This window comes from Tachysurus vachellii, chromosome 11 (genome assembly GCF_030014155.1).
Source record: "Tachysurus vachellii isolate PV-2020 chromosome 11, HZAU_Pvac_v1, whole genome shotgun sequence".
Classification (NCBI taxonomy): Eukaryota; Metazoa; Chordata; class Actinopteri; order Siluriformes; family Bagridae; genus Tachysurus; species Tachysurus vachellii.
The window spans coordinates 11,217,315-11,241,772 of NC_083470.1; the positions used below are offsets into that span (position 1 = coordinate 11,217,315).

At 36.7% G+C, this 24,458-nt stretch overlaps 1 protein-coding gene across 1 annotated transcript; it reads left to right on the plus strand.

Annotated features, from left to right (window-relative positions):
* On the plus strand, positions 1-24,330 carry kcnq2a (potassium voltage-gated channel, KQT-like subfamily, member 2a). Its single transcript, XM_060881295.1, has 17 exons — positions 1-520; positions 5,792-5,882; positions 7,870-7,996; positions 8,532-8,707; positions 9,113-9,241; positions 9,816-9,926; positions 10,061-10,156; positions 11,034-11,128; positions 15,386-15,448; positions 15,649-15,678; positions 17,916-18,106; positions 18,512-18,559; positions 18,942-18,959; positions 19,935-20,028; positions 20,626-20,757; positions 22,952-23,069; positions 23,228-24,330. The coding sequence occupies exons 1-17, from the start codon at positions 210-212 to the stop codon at positions 23,924-23,926; spliced, it is 2,529 nt and encodes an 842-aa protein (XP_060737278.1). The 5' UTR covers positions 1-209; the 3' UTR covers positions 23,927-24,330.
* Positions 24,331-24,458: the final 128 nt, after the last annotated feature.

Genomic DNA, 24,458 nt, shown 5'->3' on the forward strand with positions numbered 1-24,458 from the left:
TCTACAGCTCGACATTTAACGAAATGCGCTTGCGATGGGTTTAAAAACCTAAACGCAGGACAAAACTTGTGTTCTCAGACAGGCGAGCATGAGATCACTGCAGCTTCGCTCCACTGGATTTTTCCAGTAGGGTACAATCTCTGAACACACACCCATTCGGGAGATGCTCGTTTTCCAGCCTGACAGCGTGGCTCTCTGAGGCTCTGACAATGGCGAAGAAATCTGCCAACGGAGACCTCTCTCGCTCTCCGTCGCAGGAGAAGAAAAAGCCGAAGGTGGGTTTTGTGGGAGTGGATGCCAGCGGCGCGGAGACGAGCCGGGACGGCGCGCTGCTTATCGGGAGCGGAGAGAGCGCGCGCCGGAGCTCCAGCGGCAGGATGGGTCTGTACAGAGCGCGAGCGAGCTTGGGCGGCGCGCGCGGGACTCACCGACGCAGCGCGGGCTACCGGAGACTGCAAAATTTCCTCTACAACGCACTGGAAAGACCGCGAGGCTGGGCGTTTGTCTACCACGCTTACGTGTGAGTAAAGCCGCATCACTTAAGGTTACCGCCTAAGACACAGCATAACGCCATTGTGCTTCGCTTAGAATGGGGAAAAGTTTTGCAACAGCTGCACGTTTTGCCGCAGAACGCCGTTTCCCATCAGTCCCGCATCAATGTGGTCCTTGTGTAAGATGCTTCACCCTGCACGTGACTGAAACTGACTATACTACACTTAAAACGTCAGCATGAAACATTTTAAAACTATAGTATTTACTGCTGCTTTTATTTGTTTATTTATTTGTTTGTTTGTTTATTTATAATGTAATTGACTTATTGCCGTTATATTGTTGAACAAAGGGAAACCTGTGCACAGAGCCAGAGACACACCTTTTATGCAGATGGGGATCCTTTCTTTTCCATTCGTTCTCAGTAGAAAGCCTCAATAAGCGCGTGACCGCTTACGTTCAGCACCGGTCAGCTCCTGCACACCGCTCCAGCAGCAGCAGCAATAAACACACACACACACACACACACACACACACACACACACACACACACACACACACACACACACACACAGAGAGAGAGAGAGAGAGAGAGAGAGAGAGAGAGCTACAGTATGAGTCGGTGCAGTGCAGATACCTGCTGTTAGACTGCTTATTCTAAGAAACCTAGCATTAACTTGAACACTGAGCTTACTGAGCCTAGGTGTGTTGCACTTGATATGATGAGTTAGGAGGGAAACAGCCAGGGACTAGTTTAGTAAAACCATATTTGCTTCCGGTATTCACTGTTAATACTACATATGTGGAAGTAAGGCTGTAACCAGGATAAAACCTTTACCATCCTTACTGAAATGTGGCATTGTTAATATGATGCATAATGTGTGTGAATTGTTGTTCTTCTGTTTCCCATAAATTGTGTTGATTCAAGTTAAATATTTTGCTTTGTGAGAAAACCTAACCTGTTGATTTTTAAATTTCTGTTACATGAGTTTACAGCTTCGATACAAAATATAATAATGTACTTTATTGCACTTTTAATGTGTTATTAAAGGGTTAAATAACATTACAGTGATCCAAAAGTCGGGATCCCCATAGCTCGTGACAGCTATAATCACGAATGCTTTGACTGATCACACTAAGGCCAATATGTTGCCTCTTGGGGAGTCATATTATGGGGTGTCTGAGGGAGTGGATAGGTAGCCCAGGGAACAAGAATTGTCCAGGAGAATAAGAGATGAACTTGAATGGTTCATCTCTTGGTTTTCTGATGGTTTTCTTGAAACCCATCATTGAGTGTCCCATTAGTTCAAGCCTCCAAAGTACATTAATGTTTGCCTGATTTCTCCGCCAGTGTGAAACGATCCAACTATGTGGTGCAGAGCTGAAATGCAAGTCGTATAATATGTCTAAAGCAATTTCAAATAGCTTTCACTTTAATTGTTCAATCTAGCCTTTATTTTTCTGAACTTACAACTTTAGCTCTCGGATGTCTGGTGGTGTGTGCTAGATTTATTATTTATAAACCCACAGTTTAGAGCCTTGGTCTCCTTTTTCTATTTTGAAGTGAAGCATGCTGACTTCATTATCTTGCCCTTATAAGATTTATTTTTGTTACCTTCCTCCATTGTTGTGATAGCTCTTTCAAACAATACTGCTCTATTTAACTTTTGTATAAGGGTGGAGAAAGAGCTGATTTAGTGCTTTCAGCTGTTTCCTTGAAATATTTGAGAAAGCATTTTACATAGACTAATTTATGTGGATACAGGAATAGCTTAAAAAAAAAAAAAAACTTGTCACAATGTTGTAAGCATCATGATGCATCATTTCCTGGCTATCTTGTTTGTCAGGACAGTGTTTGATGATGAAGAGCTTCTTCAGAGTGGCTCTCTGTGTCCAGAGTGAATTTAGATGTCTCTTGCTGACTGAGTTGAATAAGTGAAATCAATTCATAAATGTGTCTTTGCTGCTGTCATACCTGATGTACAATATCTGTAATAGTTCACTGCCAACAACAAATACAGCCAAAACATCTAAGAGAAAAAAATACAGTACATATTTAGATATCTTAATTCAACGTAGTTAAATATAAAAGATAAATATTGAAATTTGAAATATTTAAAATTATTTTTAAATATTTTGGTGCATACATACAGTGGTTATAAACAATGTTCCTTGAATATTGGTAAAAGAAAATATACAAATTTTATTTAAAGACTTGTAAAGTGTTTTAATGAATATGGATCATTCTTGAAAGATGTACCATATAATCTCACATTAAACTATTTCTGTCGCTGTGTCTAATCTATTCTGGTTCAAACTAATACAGCAGTAAATATGAATCAAAGTAATGAAAAATAATTAACCTCCTTGTGTGTTAGTGTGTTGACTCCCTCAGGCTACGTTAACAACACAAGAGAATACATGATTCAAAGATTCTGACATTGAATAGCACCTAAAATTACTTCTGTGAGAATAAAATATGTACATAATCGGAAAGCACTAGATTTAATTTGCACTTAATTATGAATTAAATTGTAATGTGTATAAAAACTTTTTAGGAAACTATGTGAAAACAAAGGAGGACATTCAGGTACTTGTTGAATCCCTTGATTATTGCACCTTTCTGTTGAGGTACAGTATTTTTAAGGGAATATTATCTAACTGTCTTCATTCTTCATACTGTAGGTATGTCTACGTGGGAGCTTCCTGTATGTGCCTGCATTAGATTTGAAACAGTGATGCATACAAAGGCAAAAATGGGCTAGCATGCCAGAGTAATAAACTTGAGCTTGTTCAATCACAAATACAGCTTGGCTTGACAAACTTCCCTTTAATACAAAAGAAAGACTCCCTTTAAGACTTCTCTCTCTTGGCACTTGGGCAGTGGAATAAATTTTCCCTGAATGTCTGAGTGGAAAAGCTGGCAGCTGATGCAACACTAATCATGCACTTTAAAATATTATCCTGCTTATAACATTTTGTATAAAAACTTTTTAATAAAAGTTTTATTATCTCAGATTACTTTAAGATCATTGCTTGCACCATTTATACATACTTTATGGCAACCCTGGAGGCAAAATACAGTATAATGCTCGTACTCTACATGTGGGATGCCTCACAAACATCCAATGCTCATATCCATGGCAGACACTAGCTCTGGCTTTGCATAATGACCATAATCTAACAATTTAAATATTTAACACATGTTAAATGTGTACAGTAATATTAGGCAATACTTTGGAGACATGGAGCTTTTCTGTAGGCCATATTTCTTTATTACATTCACTATTAGATTCAAGTTGACATCATTTATTGGTTGACTTTTTTGAGGATGTTATCGAGTAATTCAATTCATGTGACTAGACAAGCAGGATAAAAACTATAAGAACACAGTAATAAATATAATAACTATTATAATGAGGGGTTGTGTTTTCTACCACTCTAAAAAATAATAAAAAACTCAAACCTCCTGGATGTGTTTTGCTCCTCATTTGGAGAGCTGTGTCTCGAGATATAGAATATACCAAAATCTATAGATTTAAATGTAAAATAAGTCTTCAAGGCAATATATTCATTACCAATTTGTGTAATATATTTTCTTAGGATCCCTGCTGTTGTGAACAATTGTCTCTATAATGATGCAATGTTCATTTTTCATCATAATGACTAATAAAGTCTATTGTCTTACTATATTATATTATACAATAATCCAATATAAATACTAATGTAAATAGCTATGTTTTCACATTCTGCTTCTAACCTTTCACCAGGTTAGGTTTGATAATATTCTGTTAGTTTTATGTTTTATAAGTAATAATTGTTTAGCAGTTTCCATTTAGCACAGACAGGTTTAAAGATCTTATTAAGCCTCAGTTTCAGACATCAAAGAGCTTTTTTTCAGAAATGAAATTCTCAAGAAGAGATGCCTCATTCCACTAAACGATTAGTGCATCACACACACACACACACACACACACACACACACACACACACACACACACACACACACACACACACACACACACACAGACACAGGCACACACACACAGAGAGAGAGAGACAATTAGGAGGTTATCTCCGTATGAAATGTGAAAATGAATCTCTTCAAAATCAGGTTTCATCACTTTTGTTAATGTTCTTTATTTCTCTGACCTACAGTCACATGCCTGTTGCCTAATCACTATTTCTGCCCTCTTTTAAATAATTTCAGAATTCCTTAAAGGTTAATTTAATTTAGGACAGCAGAAGGCTAGGATATTCCTAACTATTGTGAGGGGATGAATGTGCTATCATCATGACAACTCTTCAGTAATTTGAAAGGATTCTTCATGACACTGAGCTTTTATAAGAGAGGAGATTTTACAGGTCTATAAAATTATTAGTCCATTTCGGCTGTCTGCTACCTGCAGTGTTCCCTGTCTTGTGCATATGAAACAGCAGTACGTTAGACAGCCAAGCTACATGTTTGGGTTCGCTTGAGTGTTCCAGCTTGTCTCTTTATGAAGACAAATACTGTAGTGAACAGTTGGAGATGTCTGAGATAGTAGCTGCACAGTGTGTTGGTCAGAAAGTGCAGATTTGCACAAGCTCTAAGCTAAAGATTGATCAATATAAGATCTGGCAGATCAGGAAACACAATGGGAGTAAAATGACATTATGAGCTCATGAGTTAACCTTACGATATAGCGCACACAAAACTGTGAATCTATATATCTATCTTTCCACTTTATGCAGATCTCAGATATCCTGCATGTTATTGTTGTTGGTCACTAGCTTTTAAATCGGTTATTAAATTAAATTCTAATGTGCTTTTTCAGCATGCTCTCTCTCTCTCTCTCTCTCTCTCTCTCTCTCTCTCTCTCTCTCTCTATTTGACAAAAGAGTCTGCCTGGATCTTGCTGAGTCGTCACTGGTCTTAAACATACTGCATCCTGACACCTCACCACAGGTTGAATCAAAGCCACTTCAGCTTTATTTTAGTTCAGATTTTTTTTAGATTTTCAGCTTCATTGCACTGCACTTGGCCTTGGTTCAAGCGAAGAAGATGCTAATTTCTAAATGTAAATACAATTAAGTCAAAGGTTTAAAACACTGTTACTGGTTAAAAATGTAAAATAATTAACATTGTTAAAAAGTTACTCTAGATCAATTTCTTCACACATCTTGGCTCTGAGATTGATCTGCTGTAGACTGATCTAAAATAGACCTGGATCGGGAAAAACAGGCTTACCAAAAATAAATACATTTCATGTGAGATCTAAATATATACTGTATATGATTGATTTTATTTTTGCTCTTTCAGCTTCCTGCTGGTGTTCTCCTGCCTTGTCCTATCCGTGTTTGCTACTATAAAAGAGTTCAAAAACAGTTCAGAGAATGCCTTGTACATTCTGGTAAGTGCCTTAAAACACGACTTTATTTCTTATAAGTGCCATAAAACTTTATTTTGCACTAAAGCAAAGACTTTCACATTAAATCTTTTTCTATCTTTTCACACCTATTGCTCAGAATCATTGACAGTATTACACTGGAAGAAGTGACAGACAGGTCATATTATCTAGTGTTAAGTGCTGTGAACACGACCCAGCGTGTATCCGTTAAGGTCTGTTCTGTCATAAAGGTAGAAAGGCTGCTCTTTACTTTATCATAGCTGTGTCAGAAGCAATGTATATTATTATTATTATTATTATTATTATTATTATTATTATTATTATTATTATTATTATTATTATTATTATTATCATTATTATTATTATTCTTAGCCAAAAATTCATAATTACCTTTTAGACTCTTCTGACAAGTTTGTGGGACCAGATCTAAATATGTCACTTGATATTAGTTTTCCTGTAGTTGCTGAATAGTTCAGTGAATCACTAAGAATCAAATATCCGGTACATCCGTACCTTTATGATGAAGCTGATAATATTGAGCAATGTCTCACTGAATTCATAATAAAAATGATGGGGGACAAAAATGTAAGTATGTAGAAAGCTGTCTTTGTGATTTGTATTTTATATTTTTTTTGCTCATACTACTGTCCTGCTGGTTATATGGCATGCTTTTTCCAGATACCAATCAATGTAAACAGAATAGAAGAAGTGTTAAGAGCCTTGCTCAGGGGCCCAGCAGCAGCAGCTTAGCAGTCTTCACTCAGCTTTAGCTGGGTCTTGAACCCCCAGCCTTCTGAGCAACAACCCAAAGCCTTAACCATCTGAACCACCACTTCCCTGCATAGCTGTAACCCTTTAATTTAAACCAAAAAAAAACAATAATCTTACGTCAGTGTAATAATTATTTTCATTGGATAATGCATACTTAATCTGTCTACTTTTAGGTTTTCTTCCAAAAACATTTTTGGGGAGAGAATGAAAGGAGGGTTAATCTTTAAGGTGTAAAGGGTGATCTTTAAAGCCTGAGGGAAGAAACTATTTAAAAACCTGGTGGTCCTGGAGCAGATGCTCCTGAAGGAACAATCTTTTCTCAGATAGCAGGAGGGGAAACTGACTGTGGGAGAGATTGAGTCGCTAATGATGATGAAGGTTCACACAATGCAAAGAACAATGCTGGTTGTATATCTCCTGCTTAGGCAGTATGAGTATTGGCTGCAAACATCGGTCTCCTCATCAACTTTGTAAGACAAGCTTAATGATGTGTAAGCTATGGGTGTGTTGGCTACAGGGAGTGAAAATATCAGCTGAAATAAAGATCAAAACAAAGGAACTATTTTACATTCTACAGTTGGAGCTAAAAAGAAATCAACCATACCTTCACTGCTTACCATTTTACAGTGTTTACAATGTAACAGCAAATAATCAGATGCTAAAAACATAACCATATAGAGGGATCCTTTCTCTTGAAAAGACCCTGCCTGCCCATTTATACAGTACCAGCCACCCAAATACCAGTCAAAATGAAAAACCGAATAATAAGACAGAATTTTTATTTTATTTACAAGCATCTAAATATGCATTGCTTTCTTGGCCTCAAATATCTGTAATAAGATCCTGCAATCTTAAGTTACAATGTATTAGTCATACCAAATTTACCAATATACCTAATGCTATTAGATACTATTATGCTGACACCCAATCCAGGAAATGACAAAAGAGCTCACTGACCAACAAACAGATATTTAAATCTATTCCTCAAGCTGAATCTCAGATCCTGTAAATATGTGACACAGATTGATTTTTATAATTGAAATTTCAAAACATACTATTAGAGGTTTGGAAATCATTGCACTTTCTGTCTCATTTATAATTCATAACTGTAATGTAGGTTCTCCATAGACTTTTTCTACTATTGCTTTTATATTGCTGCATGCCACTGATGAGCTGTGGGATTTTACTGGTAATATGAAACGTCTCTACATCTCCTTAGGAAATTGTGACCATCGTGGTGTTTGGTGTGGAGTATATAGTGAGGCTCTGGGCTGCTGGCTGCTGCTGTCGTTACAGAGGATGGAAAGGGAGGCTGAAATTCGCTCGCAAGCCGTTCTGTGTTATAGGTGAGGCCAGTTGTTCTTTTCTGGGAACATGAGACATCTGTATCTTTACCTCCCTTCACTTCGGCCCCCAGCCCCCCACCTCCACATCCTTTCTCTTTTCATTTGGCCTTTTACTCCTTTTACTTTTACTAGACAGGAAAATGGGCCTTGCTTGCATTTTCAGGGAAATAAAAGCACAAATCTGTCTGGCATGCTCTGAACTGAGACACTAGAAATGTCAGTGCTTTATTAACTACAGCAAAATAATGAATGGCTGCTTACTCGCTTTCTCAATTCGAGCTGACAAATATACACTGAGAAACTGCAGTGGCTGTCAGACTGGTCTCAATCACAGACTTGTACCTTGTTCATCACTCCTAATGAAAGGAGCAAACTGGGAAATGTTGTTCACAGGTATACCAGTCATGGCCACAAGAATTTTAATAACAGAGAGAAAATATTTACCATTAGATAAGGGATGGGTCTTCAAAGAATAAATGACATAAGGGCCATTTTAAGTTAAGCATAAAAAGTGACTAAGACTTTTCCTATGCAGACATCATGGTGCTGTTTGCCTCTGTGTCTGTGCTGGCTGCTGGCTCTCAGGGCAATGTGTTTGCCACCTCGGCCATCCGCAGTCTCCGGTTCCTGCAGATCCTCAGGATGCTGCGTATGGACCGCCGGGCAGGCACATGGAAACTCCTGGGATCTGTGGTCTATGCACATAGCAAGGTGTGTGTCTGCATGTATGAACGAGACATCACAGACATCACAATGTTTGCTTACTGCCAGTAGGGAAGTCAATTTTCCTCAACAAAATGATAAATCAATGTGAGTGGACTGTAAATCAAGTGTTTTAATGAGGAAGACTTTCTCTGCCTTACTTTAGTAGGTCTATTCTAAAGCCAGTGTGATGCTTTTGAGAAGTCAAAAATGCTGCTGTAAAATGTACTTTTAAGAAAATCAATATTATTATAAACCATATTATAAATTAAAGAATTATTATGACTATAGAATGTGATATTTGCACAGTCCTATAGCTTAATTTATAATCAGTTTTATTATTAAAAATGTTAGAAACATCTAAACGGATCTAAGATAGTAGTAATGTGTGCTGCCTGTTTTTGTTTCTCCTAGGAGCTCATCACTGCATGGTATATTGGCTTCCTCTGTCTCATCCTGGCCTCTTTTCTGGTGTACTCAGTAGAGAAGGATAATAATGCAGCTATGTTCGAGACCTACGCTGATGCTCTCTGGTGGGGCCTGGTGAGTATCATAGACACTACCATCAGCCCAGGCCTTTGTGAATTCATGTACTCTAGCACTAGAGCACTGCTGTTGTCTAATGAGATTGTAGAGTCTCATGTGGTATTAGGATAGCTGAGGAAATCTATTCCATTACTGTTTGAATTGACTAGAAATGCTATTGACCACTAACGTAAAAATGGGGATCAGGCTTACTGATGAGGAGAAAGTGATCCGATTCACACATATAGAGAAGTGTATTTATAATGTTTTTAATTAATTTCTTAATTTCTAAAAAAATAAAATAAAATAAAAAATCAATTAATAAATAAAAATGATTCCTGATTCTTTGTCAACTGTAAGCAAAGCAGAAAAATACCATATAAGGATAACGATGATTAAACCACTATCACATGTATCACACCGAATTATTTCTATTTTATTCAAGAATATCCTGGTTTAAAATGTTTATTGATAATGTGCTCTTGAACAAATAAACTAAACTCTTGATAAACTAAATGATGGACTAAAAGCAATCCAGTGCACAGTGGACTCTAGGTTTCTGAATCATGTGGAAACATATCTTTATCCTCAGATCACTTTGACCACTATTGGTTATGGGGACAAGGTTCCGGCCACATGGAATGGACGCCTGATTGCCGCAACCTTCAGCTTGATTGGTGTGGCTTTCTTTGCTCTGCCAGCAGTAAGTTCAGTACAGTAGCAAATTTCAAATCTGAGGCTCAAATCCTTGAGTCAGATGTTCTTTCTATCCATGTTACAATGGAGTTTTATTTGTATGTTCTTTAAACAATCCCCATCCTCCACATACTCTCTCAGGGAATTCTGGGCTCAGGCTTTGCTCTGAAAGTCCAGGAGCAGCACAGACAGAAGCATTTTGAGAAACGCAGGAACCCTGCTGCAAGCCTGATTCAGGTAAATCTCATTTGTCACACCACAGGCAGGACACAGCTGCAGACCTGAACTGAATATGTGAACAGGGTTTTTATTTTCGAGCCTGTGCATGGATACTGATCCTGTGCATTTGCAAGAATAGAATTTACGTATGTTTATGCTGAGGTTATAGAATGATATTTTTGAAAATTCAGCCATATAGTTCATGAAAGAAATCACAGAATTATGCCATTGCTAATAATGAAAATGTATGGAAATGTATGTACGCCTTTGGACTCTTAGCCTCATTAGCATTTCAAATATTCTTTTAAAATACTATGTATGCGCTTATCTCATTCATACAACATTAGGCTTGCCTAGATGAGCTCAGTGCTTCATGGTACATTGCCTGGCATAAATATTCATCTCTTTTGGACTTTATGTATATTGTAGTGTTACAACCTGGAACTGAATGTTTTCTTATCACTGGGATTTGACTAGGCCATTCTAGTACAGTCAAATTCTTGATTTTGAACCACTCCAGTATGGCAATATGTTTAAGGTTATTGTGTTGCTAGAATGTGGACCACTGTTGCAGTCTCAAAGCTCCTGCAGACAAAGCATGATTTCTAAGACCGCCTTTTATACGACTAGATCAATCTTATTGTTTCCGTCACCATGTTTCACTGTGGGGATGATGTTTTCAGGCTGCAAACATTTCAAAGAACCTCTAGCAACCTCTGGTCATGCATGAACAGTTGTATTTATATTGAGGTCACATGACATATAATCTCAATTAAGTCTATTTTCTTTCCAGGTTATAGCACTAAAAATGTGAAATTTTCCAAAATGGTGTACCTATCTTCTATAACGTTTAGCATTTTTAATTGGCAAAATTAAATTTATGCTTTATCATCAGGCGGCCTGGAGATTCTATGCTACAAACCTCTCTCGAACAGACCTGCTGTCAACTTGGGATTTTTACGAGCAGACAGTATCTGTTCCAATGTACAGGTATTGGCAATGCATTTTAGCTGTTATTTTAGTTTCAGCAATTACATAACAGTGTCATCATTTTTGGTATTTTGCAGTTACTCTATGTGATACTTTTGTTCTGATAAAATTTATAAATACAGTGTCTCATACAGTGTCTCTGGGGTGCCACAAAAAATGGATATTAATCCATTAAAGCCCTTCAAGCCTTAAGAAAAAATAAGTGCAATCTGCCAATTTAATGCCTACAACAGCTTTTATTTTACTGTGATGGGATGCTTTCACTGAGCCAGCACTACACACATTCTCTCCTTTCTCTGCCAGAAACATACTGTCCTATTCTACTTTTACGTATTAAATGAGTCATTTTTTCCATTTTGGTTCCATGTGTTGTTCTATTGTAGCTTTATACAAAGAAAAAAACAAACAAACCACAAATTATTAATTTTTGCGGAAATGAAATTAACGAAACTACAGTATGCTTGTTTGGTAATATACCATGATAAGATAATGTTATACCATGATATATTATATAGCCTTACGTATGTGGACACCTGATGTGAACCTTCCCTAAACTGTTGCCACAAAGTAGGAAACTCACAATAGGCTAAGACATTATTGTATACTGTAATAATAGTCTCCCTTCAGTTGAATTAAGGATCCCAGTCTTGTTCCAGCATGACAATGTCCCTGTACACAAAGCAAGCTCATGAATAAGGGTATGAGTACATATAAAGAGCCTACAAACATGTTTGTGTTGGACATGTTTGTGTTGGATGAACTGGAATGAAAACTGCATGTCAGGCCTCCTCACGTCACGATTTAGAAGAAAGCCTTTCCAGAAGAATGAATGTTATAACAGCTTAATTTTTTTGCAAAGTTGTGATCAGATGCTGTGACAGCAGAATTCATGATATTTAGTTGTATGATTGTATTGTACCATGACTTTTTCGGGTCACTATACCATTTCCACAAGGTGTAGCTGCTGTAGTACAATTTTTATAAACATTTCCGCTAAACACTTCAATCTGAAAGATCACTAAAATAAGAAATGTCAAAGGAACAAAAAAAATCTTGAAAACTATTTGGTTGACAAACCAAAAGGCTAGGCAATAATCGTGAGGCATGCTAAAGCTCTGGCAATTGGCAAACAAGTACAGTATAACCTGACTTTCAAGAGAGTAGGGTTAAAGACATGTCCTTGGTTGACAGCCATAAATGTTAACCATAGGTTAGAATCTCAGAGAAATGTCTGTCCACAAACTCCTCACTTTCTCAACTTAACTGTTAACTGGATGATAACCAGAGATCATAGAGATCATAAACAGATGCTCATAGCTTCTCTATAAATAGTAGAATTTCCCTGAAATGCTATAGACAGGTGTTCACCAAGATGGTTGCCTTTCCTTAAAAAGGAAGCAGAAATATTACAAAATATTTATAGGGACCTGAGGTTGTATTGCAAGCTCTCTTCCATTTGTTACCCCCTCTGACCTAAACAGACTTGTAGGCAATAAGGCTGTAGCTGTTCTTCCAGAGAGACACAGTTTCCAACAGACACAGTGACTAAATATATTATACTGCTGTTTTGGTTTAGCTCACAATAATCAATGAAGGAGTGCTGACCTCTTCCCTTCTTCTGTAGAAATAAGAAGCCTGCAGACATCTTGACTGATGTAGCCTTTCTGCAAAGCCTCAGCAATTTATTCTTCCATGGGTTTGTTTTCTATGCAGTTAGCAGGTGGATGTGTAGTCAAGGTGTCATGATGCTTGAGGGCAGGTTGAAGGTACAGTCATAGGGTCTGTATAGTGCAGGGGTCTCCAACCTTTTTGTCCCTAAAAGCTACTTTGACAAAATTAAGTTGGCAAAGAAATACCCGTGTTATACTATTAGTGACATTTATTTACAATAATTTTATTACATTGGCATAAACCAAACCAGCTGAATAAGCTATTTTTGTTTGAACTTTAAAAAAATATAAATTTTGAAGACAGACCTGAAATTGTTGGAGACCTGTAATAGTACTTTTCTACGAAACACCACCTGCACTAATAAGTAATATCGACAGCACACTCGTCCTGTTTTTTTTTTTGCAGGATATATTCATTCAGCGGTTTTGCTTTGGCAGCTTGGTAGCTTCATTCCTAATGCTGTCGAATCCTCAGCAGTTTCCAAGTTGAATGGCTCTGCTATGGGTTTTCATCATCCTTTATTCTAACTATTTTAATTTGCTCCTGTAGATTTAAGTTTATATAACGCTTATACGCTATATGCTATAACGCTTGGTGCTAGCTGTGTGTAAATTCAACTGAACAACTGTAATAAACTGTGTGATGCCCGTGCACGCACAGAGGAGTGTGATTTTTCCGGGGGGGTCAGTTTCAGTACAACAACGGAAAGGTGCGGGACGCCTGTTTATTTGATTGGGATGAAATTTAAACAGAGTTTAAATTTTTTGTACATATTCTCTGAACTTTTATGCGAGCTACTCAGAAGTGGGTCACGAGCTACAGACGTGTTAGAGACCCCTGATGTAGAGAGTCTAGCATTCTCTGCATTTAATAAAAACATTTCTTTAACTTCAATTTAGTTTAGCTTTATACTGTCACAGCTGGTCTTAGGGCTCTCTACAGACACAGTGGTTACGGTACTTGTGAGACGAGACAGGCAGCTACACCACTAAGGAGGCTGCAATTTCTTGTTGAAAAAGCACAATTTTGGGAGCAGACTGATTAACTGGCTAAGTCCACAAATTTTACCAGTGTCATAACATTAAGAATCAGGTGTGTAAATGCACAAAGCCTGCATGCACACCAGCCCTTTTTGAATTACAATGTAACATAATAATGTCATTAACAATGTCCTTGCAAGGAAGAAGGTTTGGAAGGATGGATGGAGGTTGTAGGACTTTGTGATTATATAGTGAGAATATATATATATATATATATATATATATATATATATATATATATATATATATATATATATATATATATATTCAGGCAGACAGAAGACTTTTTTCAGGCAGAAGACTGCTTTTGTAGGATTTAAAATACATATCTAGGAAAATTGATGGCCACCAAATAAACATATTTTACAATAAGGACTTAAATTACATACAGTACCAGCCAAAAGTCTGGAGCCACTGGATTGACTATATATCTGTCATCTGTCAAAAGCATTTTGATGTTTAGTGTCCTTACCTTTTTTCCATAGTAACAGAACCTTTAAAAAAAGTTATTTGATTACTGTTACATATCCTGGCAGATGAAATGAAGAAGTTTGTTTTTATTGTCATAAATAGCAGATACCAAATTTAATGGTGTCTTATGTTTCTGGTTTATTATTACTGACTATACAGTATAGCCTACAGTAAATAAATAATGCCTGAACTGAATCCCACATCACAGTGTTCCGACTTTGTTTTAATCCTATATTGTCTTCACACCCATAACCCCAAAAGAGCTAAATATATGAATTACGTTCATTCAGTCATTAAAGGTAGATCTGTCTCCTGGGTCCAGGCCTCATTTATAGATTTAGTTACCATGTGTTGGAGAGTCAAGTTAAGTTATGTTCTGCACAAAGTTTCTCTAAAGTCTGTCAGGGAAAATCTTTTGCTACAACACAATCATATGTCATATGACAATCTTCTTCTCATCATGTCTATAATCATTTCAGAACATTATTTGAAAGCCATACTTAAAGCAAGACTTATGCCTAAGACATTCTTCTGTTTCAGTTTATTTATGATTTATGAGGAGAACAGTGTCTTGTTTTTGTCTCATTTCTCCGGATCTTGAAACGATAATCAAATAATTATTCGTGTTTTTTTTTTAGATTTCTGTTACTGGTATTTCTGGTATATTTGTGGAATGACCAAAAAGTACACAGAGATTTGATAAAGGCTTATGGTTAAAAAACAAATATAGAGTGAAAATAATGATTATGTACAAATTTACTCAGATTCAGATTTAATTGTAATTAAGAAAGGTTTTTGCTTAGTACAAGCATTTTTCATTTTAGATCCAGTGAGTATATCAGTCTGTTTGTGTTGGAACTTGATTCTAACAGGAAAACTGTTAAAATGTAAAAATATAAGACTTTTTGCCTTTTTTTTAGTAATATCGTTATAATTATTTCAACATGATAGAAAATAGTTAAATGAAAACAAATATGATTTAAAATTATTTTGCATATAACACATACACATATAAAAATATGTTATAGTTATATTTTCTTTAATAAGTGTGTATTGTGTGAACCTGTGTCCTCAGACTGATCCCTCCTTTTAATCAACTGGACCTCTTGCGCAGTCTGAAGGGCAAATCTGGATTCAGGTTGGAGTGACACTTCTTTTCTAATATTAAATGGTTTGCTTCAAATCATAGTGCTAACAGTAATCAGTGCTTTTTTTGTTGTTGTTATTTTAGATTATATTAGTTTTAATTTAGTCACAATTATTTCCTTAATTAATCAGTAATTCATTACTACTCTCACAACTCCCTCTCTATTATTCTTTTTTTTTTTGAAACCAAAGAAAGGACTCACAGCCTGAAGCTTCTCCCAGGTTGGTTAAATAACTAAAGTTTGTATGGGATTTTTGAACGTCAATTCCCATAACCCACTCATTACAAAAATGATTCATGTCACAGATTTTTTGGGAGGTCTGTGCATCAGCATTATTCTGCAAATAAATGCAAAATCCATGCGTTTCTCTCTGGATATCTGTTATACAAGTTATATTTATAGATAGATTCAATTAAGTAGCATTTTATATTACAGTACTGCTTTATGTATTTACAAGGTAGAGTTTCTGGTACACACATTTAACGCCTTCTATCTATACCGCATTATGGAGTTAACAATGGTTGCAAAGATTAATTGGATTCCTTAATTTTACTAGAACTGTACACTTTTGACAAGTAAAATACCCTGTGAAATACTGTACTGTAATATTAAGTGCAGCTCATATTTCAAAGTTTCATTGTCTTCTCAATAAATTATCTCTTAATTATAGCCTCTACCATTTTGACTATTCCTTGTACAATCTCTTGTGTCTCTCACCACCCACTGAACCACACTTGCAGTAGTGAGCTTTCACACAAAGACACCCTCTGTGGGTGTTGCCCGAGAACCAATAGGTACCGTAGCACACAGATACTAACATCTGCACGTCCAGATTTCTCTCCAGCACTTGGATCTGTGTCTTTTCCCTGTCTATAATTTCTCATTTTTGACCCTATTTTGAAGTTATACTTTTTAAGGTAAATATGTCAAGTGCCACTTTTTTTGGAGATATTTCAACACCCAGTTTTATCCTATTTCACCAGTTGTTTTGCTGCCAGTTAGATTCTGGTCTGATATGTAAACTATGATCACTATGCAGATCAGAATTTTAGCTTTGAGTGAATACAGAATGGGAGAGAGGAAATGTTAGAAGGATAGACCGATAGACAGATAGAAAGAGAGAGAAATTGCAAGAGAGATGCTTATGGCACAGCCTGAACATTTTGAAGAGACCTTTCAACAGCTTGAAAGTTGCCCAATGGGGTTTTGTGAATTATGTGTAGTAAAATGTAAATACCAAAAAATAGCTCAAACATTAACCAGTTATTAAACAAAGTTATACCTTTATGCAAAACCTCTATTGGGAATCTCTTTGTCTTTTGAATAAAATGCTCAGAGCTGTGTAAAATACAGATAGTTTCTGTGTCATTAGCTGGTAATCTTGTAATGAATGACACAGTTGTATCTGTATTTATCATGTTCAAATGACATTTAAAATCTAATCATACAGTAGCTGCTGCCCCAAGTACAAACAAAAAAAACAACAACAATATTTCACTTTACAAATCAACAAAACTATAAAATTGTACTTATTTCTGTGTTATCATCTTTGGCATGGCAAGCTCTGTACAAAGCTTACCTCACAGTTTGTCTTAGTTTCTGAAATGACTTGACACAAATCAAATTTCAGCAGTAAATTAAGGCAAGCTTGACAATCGTACACCTGATCAATGTGTTAGATAGGTATTTTAGACATTTTTTTCTTTTCTTTTACATAATGCCTATTATTTATTTATAAGAGACCTAACATGAAGACCGTAAAGCACATACGTTCAGCATGGTCTGCATACAAACACTTTCAGCATGCTATAATGTGCATGGTTTCTTTTGTCAATGCATTTTACATGGCTGTGGTAGCATGAGGGGGATGTAGATTGCATGGCTCATTACAATTTCTTTTTCCTTGTTTTTTTCCTTGTGATATTTGGTGTAAATCTGAATATGGATGGAAGCAGTTATACAAAGTGAACTGAAAATGTCATAGAGCCGTTGAAATAATGTCTTAATGAAAATGGATGTATTGTTATATTCTTGTTGTATTAATGTATGGAGTAATTTGAATCTTGACACTGATAGCAAATAAAAAAATACATACATTCCGACCTCATACAACATTTAGTTCATGCATATTATAGATTAGCATTTTTTTGGCTTCTTTGGAGTCCAAAATGACAGGTTTTGACACACAGCTACAGTTAAACTACAACTAAATGTCCATCTAAACTAGATGAAAAAAATTGTAATAGAAGCCTCTTTTAAATATTTCAAAAACTTTAGCGTGTATTCATTATGAATCATATTTCCACCGTACAGAAGGTTAGGCTTTCTATTTAATTCACAGGATTACTGTATGTGGCAGTTCTTTCGCACTGTATTATCATGTCTATTGGCATGATTTGATTGATTATTTCTTTGCTTCTGTTTCACTCGTATACTCCAAAAATGCTTCTCACACAGCCGTAAACCAAGCATAAAAGAGAAAGCATTCCTCAGCCCTTCTAAGAGTGCAGGTGGAAAGGAGACCAAATCACCTGGAGCGGATGAGGGAGCAGAAGAAAGTCCAAGCAAAGTGCCAAAGAGCTGGAGCTTCACTGAGCGAAACCGCTCCAGACATTCCTTTAAGAGCAAAGAGGGCCGGACCTCAGAAGGTCAGAACTATATATATATATTTATATAAAAGTACACACACACACGAACTGTGTTTAATTTTTGGGCTTGTGTATATGTGTACTATATATTATAACAGATTGTATTGGCAGACTGGCAGAAGCAGCTGTCGCTTTTTCTCAGATCTGTCACGTTCAACACATGGTGTCAGATATACTGTGGTCTACTAATTAGCATTGGTTATATAAAAAACAGTGTTCATTGACTGTACTGGTCCATGGGTTAGGCACAAGAATTTGAATAGCTCTCCTCCAGTAGTTAGTTTCTTTGCATCTTCATGCCATGCTGTGATCAGCTTAAAGAAAATATATTTTATATTTCATTTCTTCCTGCTTACAGTCTACACTCTCATCGCTTCCTTTCTCATTTCTCTTCACTGAAAAAAGTGCTGATTGAGATGCAGGATGAAGACCTCGGAATGAAGAGATCTCCAGGTTAGGCTGTGATCCAGAAATATGATCCAGAAAGCATCCAGATGACATTGCAGTTTGCTGTAAAATATATATATTTATTTGTAGTAACTGCAACTGATTTATTAGTCAATTACTGCCTCAAACATAAACGTTTTGGGGAGTTAATGGACTTCTACAGTAATAGATGAAAATAATTTGTTTTAAAAATGTGGCCCAAAATGTTCACTTTCAGCAGCAAAGCCATGACATCATTTAATCATGATGTGTTCATTCATAAAGGGCAATAATTAGTCACATAATGTCTGCAACTTGTGAATGACATGTGGTTCTTTAAACCATTTTCATCTGAAACTTTTAACCATTTCTTTCCCATTTCTCTTTCTCTCTCTCCACATTTTGGCAGCAATTGAGGGGTTGATCAGTAAGACAAATCATGTTTTATAGGGTTGTGCTTTTACTTTAAGCCACAATAATACAAGCACAGCTAGGAGCAACTGAAAAAGGAGAAGACTGCATGTCTAAAAATGGCTTTTTAATTACTGAGTTGCAGCTTGCATTAAAAAGATTTGCTTTGCATGCAACACTCTCTGTCATAAACTCTGCTGAGTCCTGCGTCTCACCAACAGAGGTTTGGAAAGGCCAATCCTGGTAATGAAATAATATCAGAAACGCCTGAATATGCGAAATCTGCAGAGTTATTAATCATCAGTTACTTTAATTGATTATGTCCCTTTTGCAATTAATGTGTTTTTATGACTGAATGTGTTGCAAACAAATATATTTTGTCTTTTTGCCCCCACCCCCCTACCCCGACCAAATTCTTTGCATTTACCTGCATGAGGGTCTCTCTGTGCTTTTGGAGGAAACAAATTTAATTGTTTACAATATTCAGTGACTTTATCAAAGACTCACTGACTATTATGTCATTTGAATTGGATGTAGAATTTATATGACTCATACCATATGATTCATATGACTCATATTAATATCTTAATTCATATGACATAAAAATATTCCTGTTACATTTTCTACCACCTGAACTTGCCAGCCGGCAGTAGTGTAGAACATGCTAGAGTCCAAATGTGTCTTGCTGTGAGTCTTTTTATGTGCATAGTATGGTTTAACATTCATTATGTCAGGTAAGTGTTTTGTGCATGGTTAATAATGCAATTTAGTCTTAGTATGAGAACAATGACGCATGTCTAAAAAAAAGATGCTAACACCTAAAAGATAATTATGCAATATACAAATCTATCAAGTAATAACTTGACTTGATTTTACTCTTGAACATTTGTGCTTTAATATCGAGATTATTGCCTAATAGTACAACTGGAAAAGCACACTTGTGTAAAGCCTATTTAGTTTTTAAGAGATTTTTTGGATTTGTGTGTTATAGAAGCAAGTCTTCCAGAGGACTTTGGTGATGATAGAAATTATGAATTTCTCCAAGATATGTCTCCTGCACTGAAAGCCACCATAAGGGGAATCTGGTAGGAGATGGACAGATGAGCTGTCTTTTAATAATATTTGTGAAGGTTTTCAGTCACCAGGTTATTAAATAGTCTATATAAATTCAGTAATTGTTTGTGGACTTGATGTCAGTTTGCTTTGACTGACAACTACTTGACTATTTATTATGGACCAGCTTCTGTTTTAAAAGATGAGTTATGAGACCACTGTGTGCAAAAACATGAATGAAACATTTTGTATATTAAAGATTGACCTTGACAAACTAATAGCAATAAATATCAGTTTCATATCAGTTATGCAATATACAGTCCAAATGCATTTGGATATGCTGATCTATTGTCTTCTGATCTGAATACTAAATGTCTCTTGGTTGAGACCTTGTCGTTATATGTATACTACCCAAAAGTATTGGAATGACAAGGCCTCAATGTGTGTGTGTGTGTGTGTGTGTGTGTGTGTGTGTGTGTGTGTGTGTGTGTGTACAACTGTAATCTTACAAAACACTGGTCTCCAAATATTACTAATTGTTTCTCTTTTCTTGTAATGTCACATCTAATGTTGCCACTTCTGTTGATAATGCTGTTTTAACTGAGAAGATGTGCTTGTCCTGCTCTTAGTATCATGCGTTTCCTGGTGTCTAAGAGACGGTTTAAAGAGAGCTTGAGGCCATATGATGTAATGGATGTGATTGAGCAGTATTCAGCAGGCCATCTGGACATGCTTTCTCGCATCAAGAACCTGCAGTCCAGGCAAGACCAATGTCCATCCACAGCTGCATTTACTTTCACATAACAACTGGGTTCATAACTTTAGAGATCTTGTACATATGCTTTCTTTGTACGCAATAATTTACCTTTTAAATGATCTATTACTGCTTCTGAAAGGCACAGGCACAGCGCCCTCTGGTGGTTACACAATGTACACAATTTAAACACTCTCTGATTCTATACTATATATAGTGGATTAGAGCTGTCATATCCATGACACATTCACTCATCTCTGAGCACCCATGCACCCAGAAAAAAATATATTATGCAAGAATGGATCAAAGTTTCACTGCCCCAATTTTTTTCTTTTTTTTTTTCTTATTCCAAAATTCAGTTGTGAGTCAAGAGTCATGTTTCTCTCTCAAATAAGATTCATATATATGTTGTGAAATCAAATCATCTTTCCACACATATTAAATATATTCCAACAGCAAATAATCATTGCCTGTATGTCATGTCAAATGTGGCATGGAATATATTCTCACTTATTTGTCCTTGGTTCTCTGTGGAGCACTGTGATTGCTATCCATGTGTTGCTTCATGATGCTTTGCCCCATTTCTTCTCTATGTACTTTGGCAGGATAGATTTGATTGTGGGCCCCCCACCCCCTTCGACCCCTCGCCATAAGAAGTACGTAATCAAAAGGCACAAGCGGTTTGCAGTTTGCCCATTATTGAACAGCATTGCAAAAATAATTAGTGGGGGACTAATACATTTATGCATGCCATTCTTGCATTTGAAAAGGAAAATTAACCCAACCATAAACAATAGAATCAGTGAAGCATGAAGCATCATAAGGCATGGTACCAGGTAATACATTTTGAACCTTCTTCATTTGTTCTATTTTTTATAACCTTTTTCCTAGGTATTATGTCAAAGGTGTTGCAATGACATGGCTGGAATTAAGTGTACAGTAGTTAATACTTCACCACTCATCTGGGTGGATCTCTCTGCATTGCAATATTGTTTTCCATGTGACCTTGTCCACTTTGACAGAGTGATCACATGCAGCAAGAGTACAGGAAGTGCACTAGTCAAGACGCTATCAAACTTGACATATGTTGTAGGGGACAGTCTCGCAATATACAGTAAGCCTTTAACAGAAAATCGAGATTCGACAACACACAATCATCCAGCATACAGTCTAGAAGCTAGGTTAGAGTGGTATTAAAGTGATACCGCAGGGGTGTTTAACATCAGCATCTTTTAAAGTAGTAAAGAGGCATACAAAAGAGCTAATGTCATTAACCAGGGTTGGCAGGTTTCAGCAAAGTTTCAGCTATATCCATTCCAAAAAACTACACCTAAAACTAGCTCAAACAATTCAGACATTTGAGATACATTTTCCTTTGTGTGGGAAAATGAGGTGCACTTGCATTTCTGATGTACAGACATTATACGCTTCATAATTCTTCTCCCAATCATTACAATATAACAGCTTTGTTTATGTATTAACTTAACTTAGCTTATGTATTAATGTATTACTGTATTGGTTTAGGCTTGTGTAAAATCCATCCTCAGAATCTTATTTTGAGATAAGTTTAGCACCTTGTTTACTTATAATTGATCAAATAAGAACCACATGCATTACAAACCAAAGATTCTGACTTTAAAATGTAATCAGTTATGCTTTAAGGTTGTTTACACTTATATTTAGCCTAGTCCATCATTTTGTCTACAATGTTCCATATACACTATATATACCATATACAATGTTCCTAAAGTTTACAATGACTGTTCAAAATGGCAATGGACATTGATGAGGGCACAAGGAAACAGTATTGGAATATGGAGTCATGGTTTAATACTTTCTCCGATCTTGCTCTTGCAGAGACTGTGACACTAACCCTTTTAATCAGATTTTGTGTGTGACATAGAGAGCATGATAATGATAAACATTGCAGTACTGTTTTGCATGTTTCATTTTCAAAAAAAAAAGGAAAGAAAGAAAGAAAAAGGCAAAGTCATCCAGGGACCATTATGTCCTTCCACATAACCAACAACTTTTCACCGCATGATTCAGAGCATAATCTTAAACATTTGCATCCCTTTTATTTTTTTATACAAAGTACACTTCACTGTTGTTTATGTGGCTTTTTTGCATACTAAATATTTGTGAGGAAGACAAACAGTATCTTAGCTCTAGCTAGAAGAGATTGTTTCATGAATTGTCAGGGTGGACCAGATAGTGGGCAAGGGAGTATCATCAGGGGAAAAGGAGAAACCCAAGAGTGACATGGCTCAGGAAAATGACCCCAGCATGATGGGACGATTTTTCCGGATGGAGAAACAGGTAAAGGCTTTTTTTAAATTGTTAAATTTATGATGTTTTATATGTATATTAATTGGTGTGGTATTAGTGATAGCACATAGGGAATCAGTTTCCAAATGTGACTGAAAAAACTTTGTTGAGAACAAGTCAGTTGTTGAGAACAACTTTTGGCCATTCAGGTGGTTGCGATGGACCGCAAACTTGACTTCTTGGTGAATGTGTACACCACACGCATGGGTATTCCACGCTCTGAAACTGAGGCGTTGCTGGGCTTCAAGATGGCTGATCCAGCACCACCTTACCATAGCCCAGAAGAAAAGAGTGAGAAGGTGCAGGATGAAAAGGAAGAGAAGAATAACCCGGAGCCCAGCCCGACTGGGACACCTGCCAATAGTATGTGCCGCCCATCCACATCCTGGAATCAGCCAAGCGAGCAGCCACTCAATGTTCCTCTTTGGAATAACAGCCGTGGGGCATCACCAGGCACTGATGACCCATCAATTTACCGTATCCCACCTCCACCTCCACATGACAGCGGGGATGGCGGACGGCAAAGGCGACACAGACACACACGGCCTAAAACAGGTGTTGACAGCGACACATCCCTCTCCATTCCTTCAGTGGACCACGAGGAGTTAGACCGCTCATTCAGTGGCTTCAGCATCTCACAAGCCAAGGAGGAGGATTTCCTTCCTCCAGTGAATCTTGGACTGTTTGGAGGAGGAAGAGGAATACCCTTCTGTACTCGTATCAGACCCTACTTGGCTGAAGGGGAATCAGACACAGACTCAGAACTTTACACACCTGGTGCTCCTTCACCTCTATCATTTACAGGTGAGGTGGCATTCGGAGACAGGGGCTGGCCAGGTCTGAAGTAGAAGAAAATGCCTAAAGGAGACTTCAAATTGCAACAAGAGCCTTCGGATCTTGAGTGGATGATAATAAGAACAATAACATAATCAAAGAACCCAATGTGGATATTAATGCATGAGGATTAAAATCACACAGTTAGAAACTAATGAACATGATCCACTCAATGGACACTTGTTACTGTATTTGGTATAATGATAATATCACATTGGCAAGAGAGTGACTTTAACAAAAAAGAAATGTAACCTAATTTGTGGCCTCATAAATCAAGACATTTGTCTTGTTTGCAGACTTAAAAAAAATGTTTTCATGTAAGCAGGTATTGGCAAGGGTTATTCATCTCATGGGCCATTTGTTTGTAATAATGTAGTTATGTATAGTTATGATACCAATGCTTATTACCAAGGCAATATTAGAAGCACTTTACTTATTGATTGTATATACATACAGTAATAAGTATTATTGACAGTATGCTTGCTTTTGCTTTTAGTTTATTTTTCTTTTATTTCTTTTATATACAACATAAGAGACTGTAACGAT

Bases quoted from the DNA above. Each gene is read 5' to 3' on its own strand.
- kcnq2a (XM_060881295.1), top strand. From the start codon at position 210: ATGGCGAAGAAATCTGCCAACGGAGACCTCTCTCGCTCTCCGTCGCAG. The intron at 9,242-9,815 runs GTGAGTATCATA...CTTTATCCTCAG, and splicing joins ATGCTCTCTGGTGGGGCCTG to ATCACTTTGACCACTATTGG. The intron at 15,449-15,648 runs GTTGGAGTGACA...TTGAAACCAAAG, and splicing joins AAGGGCAAATCTGGATTCAG to AAAGGACTCACAGCCTGAAG.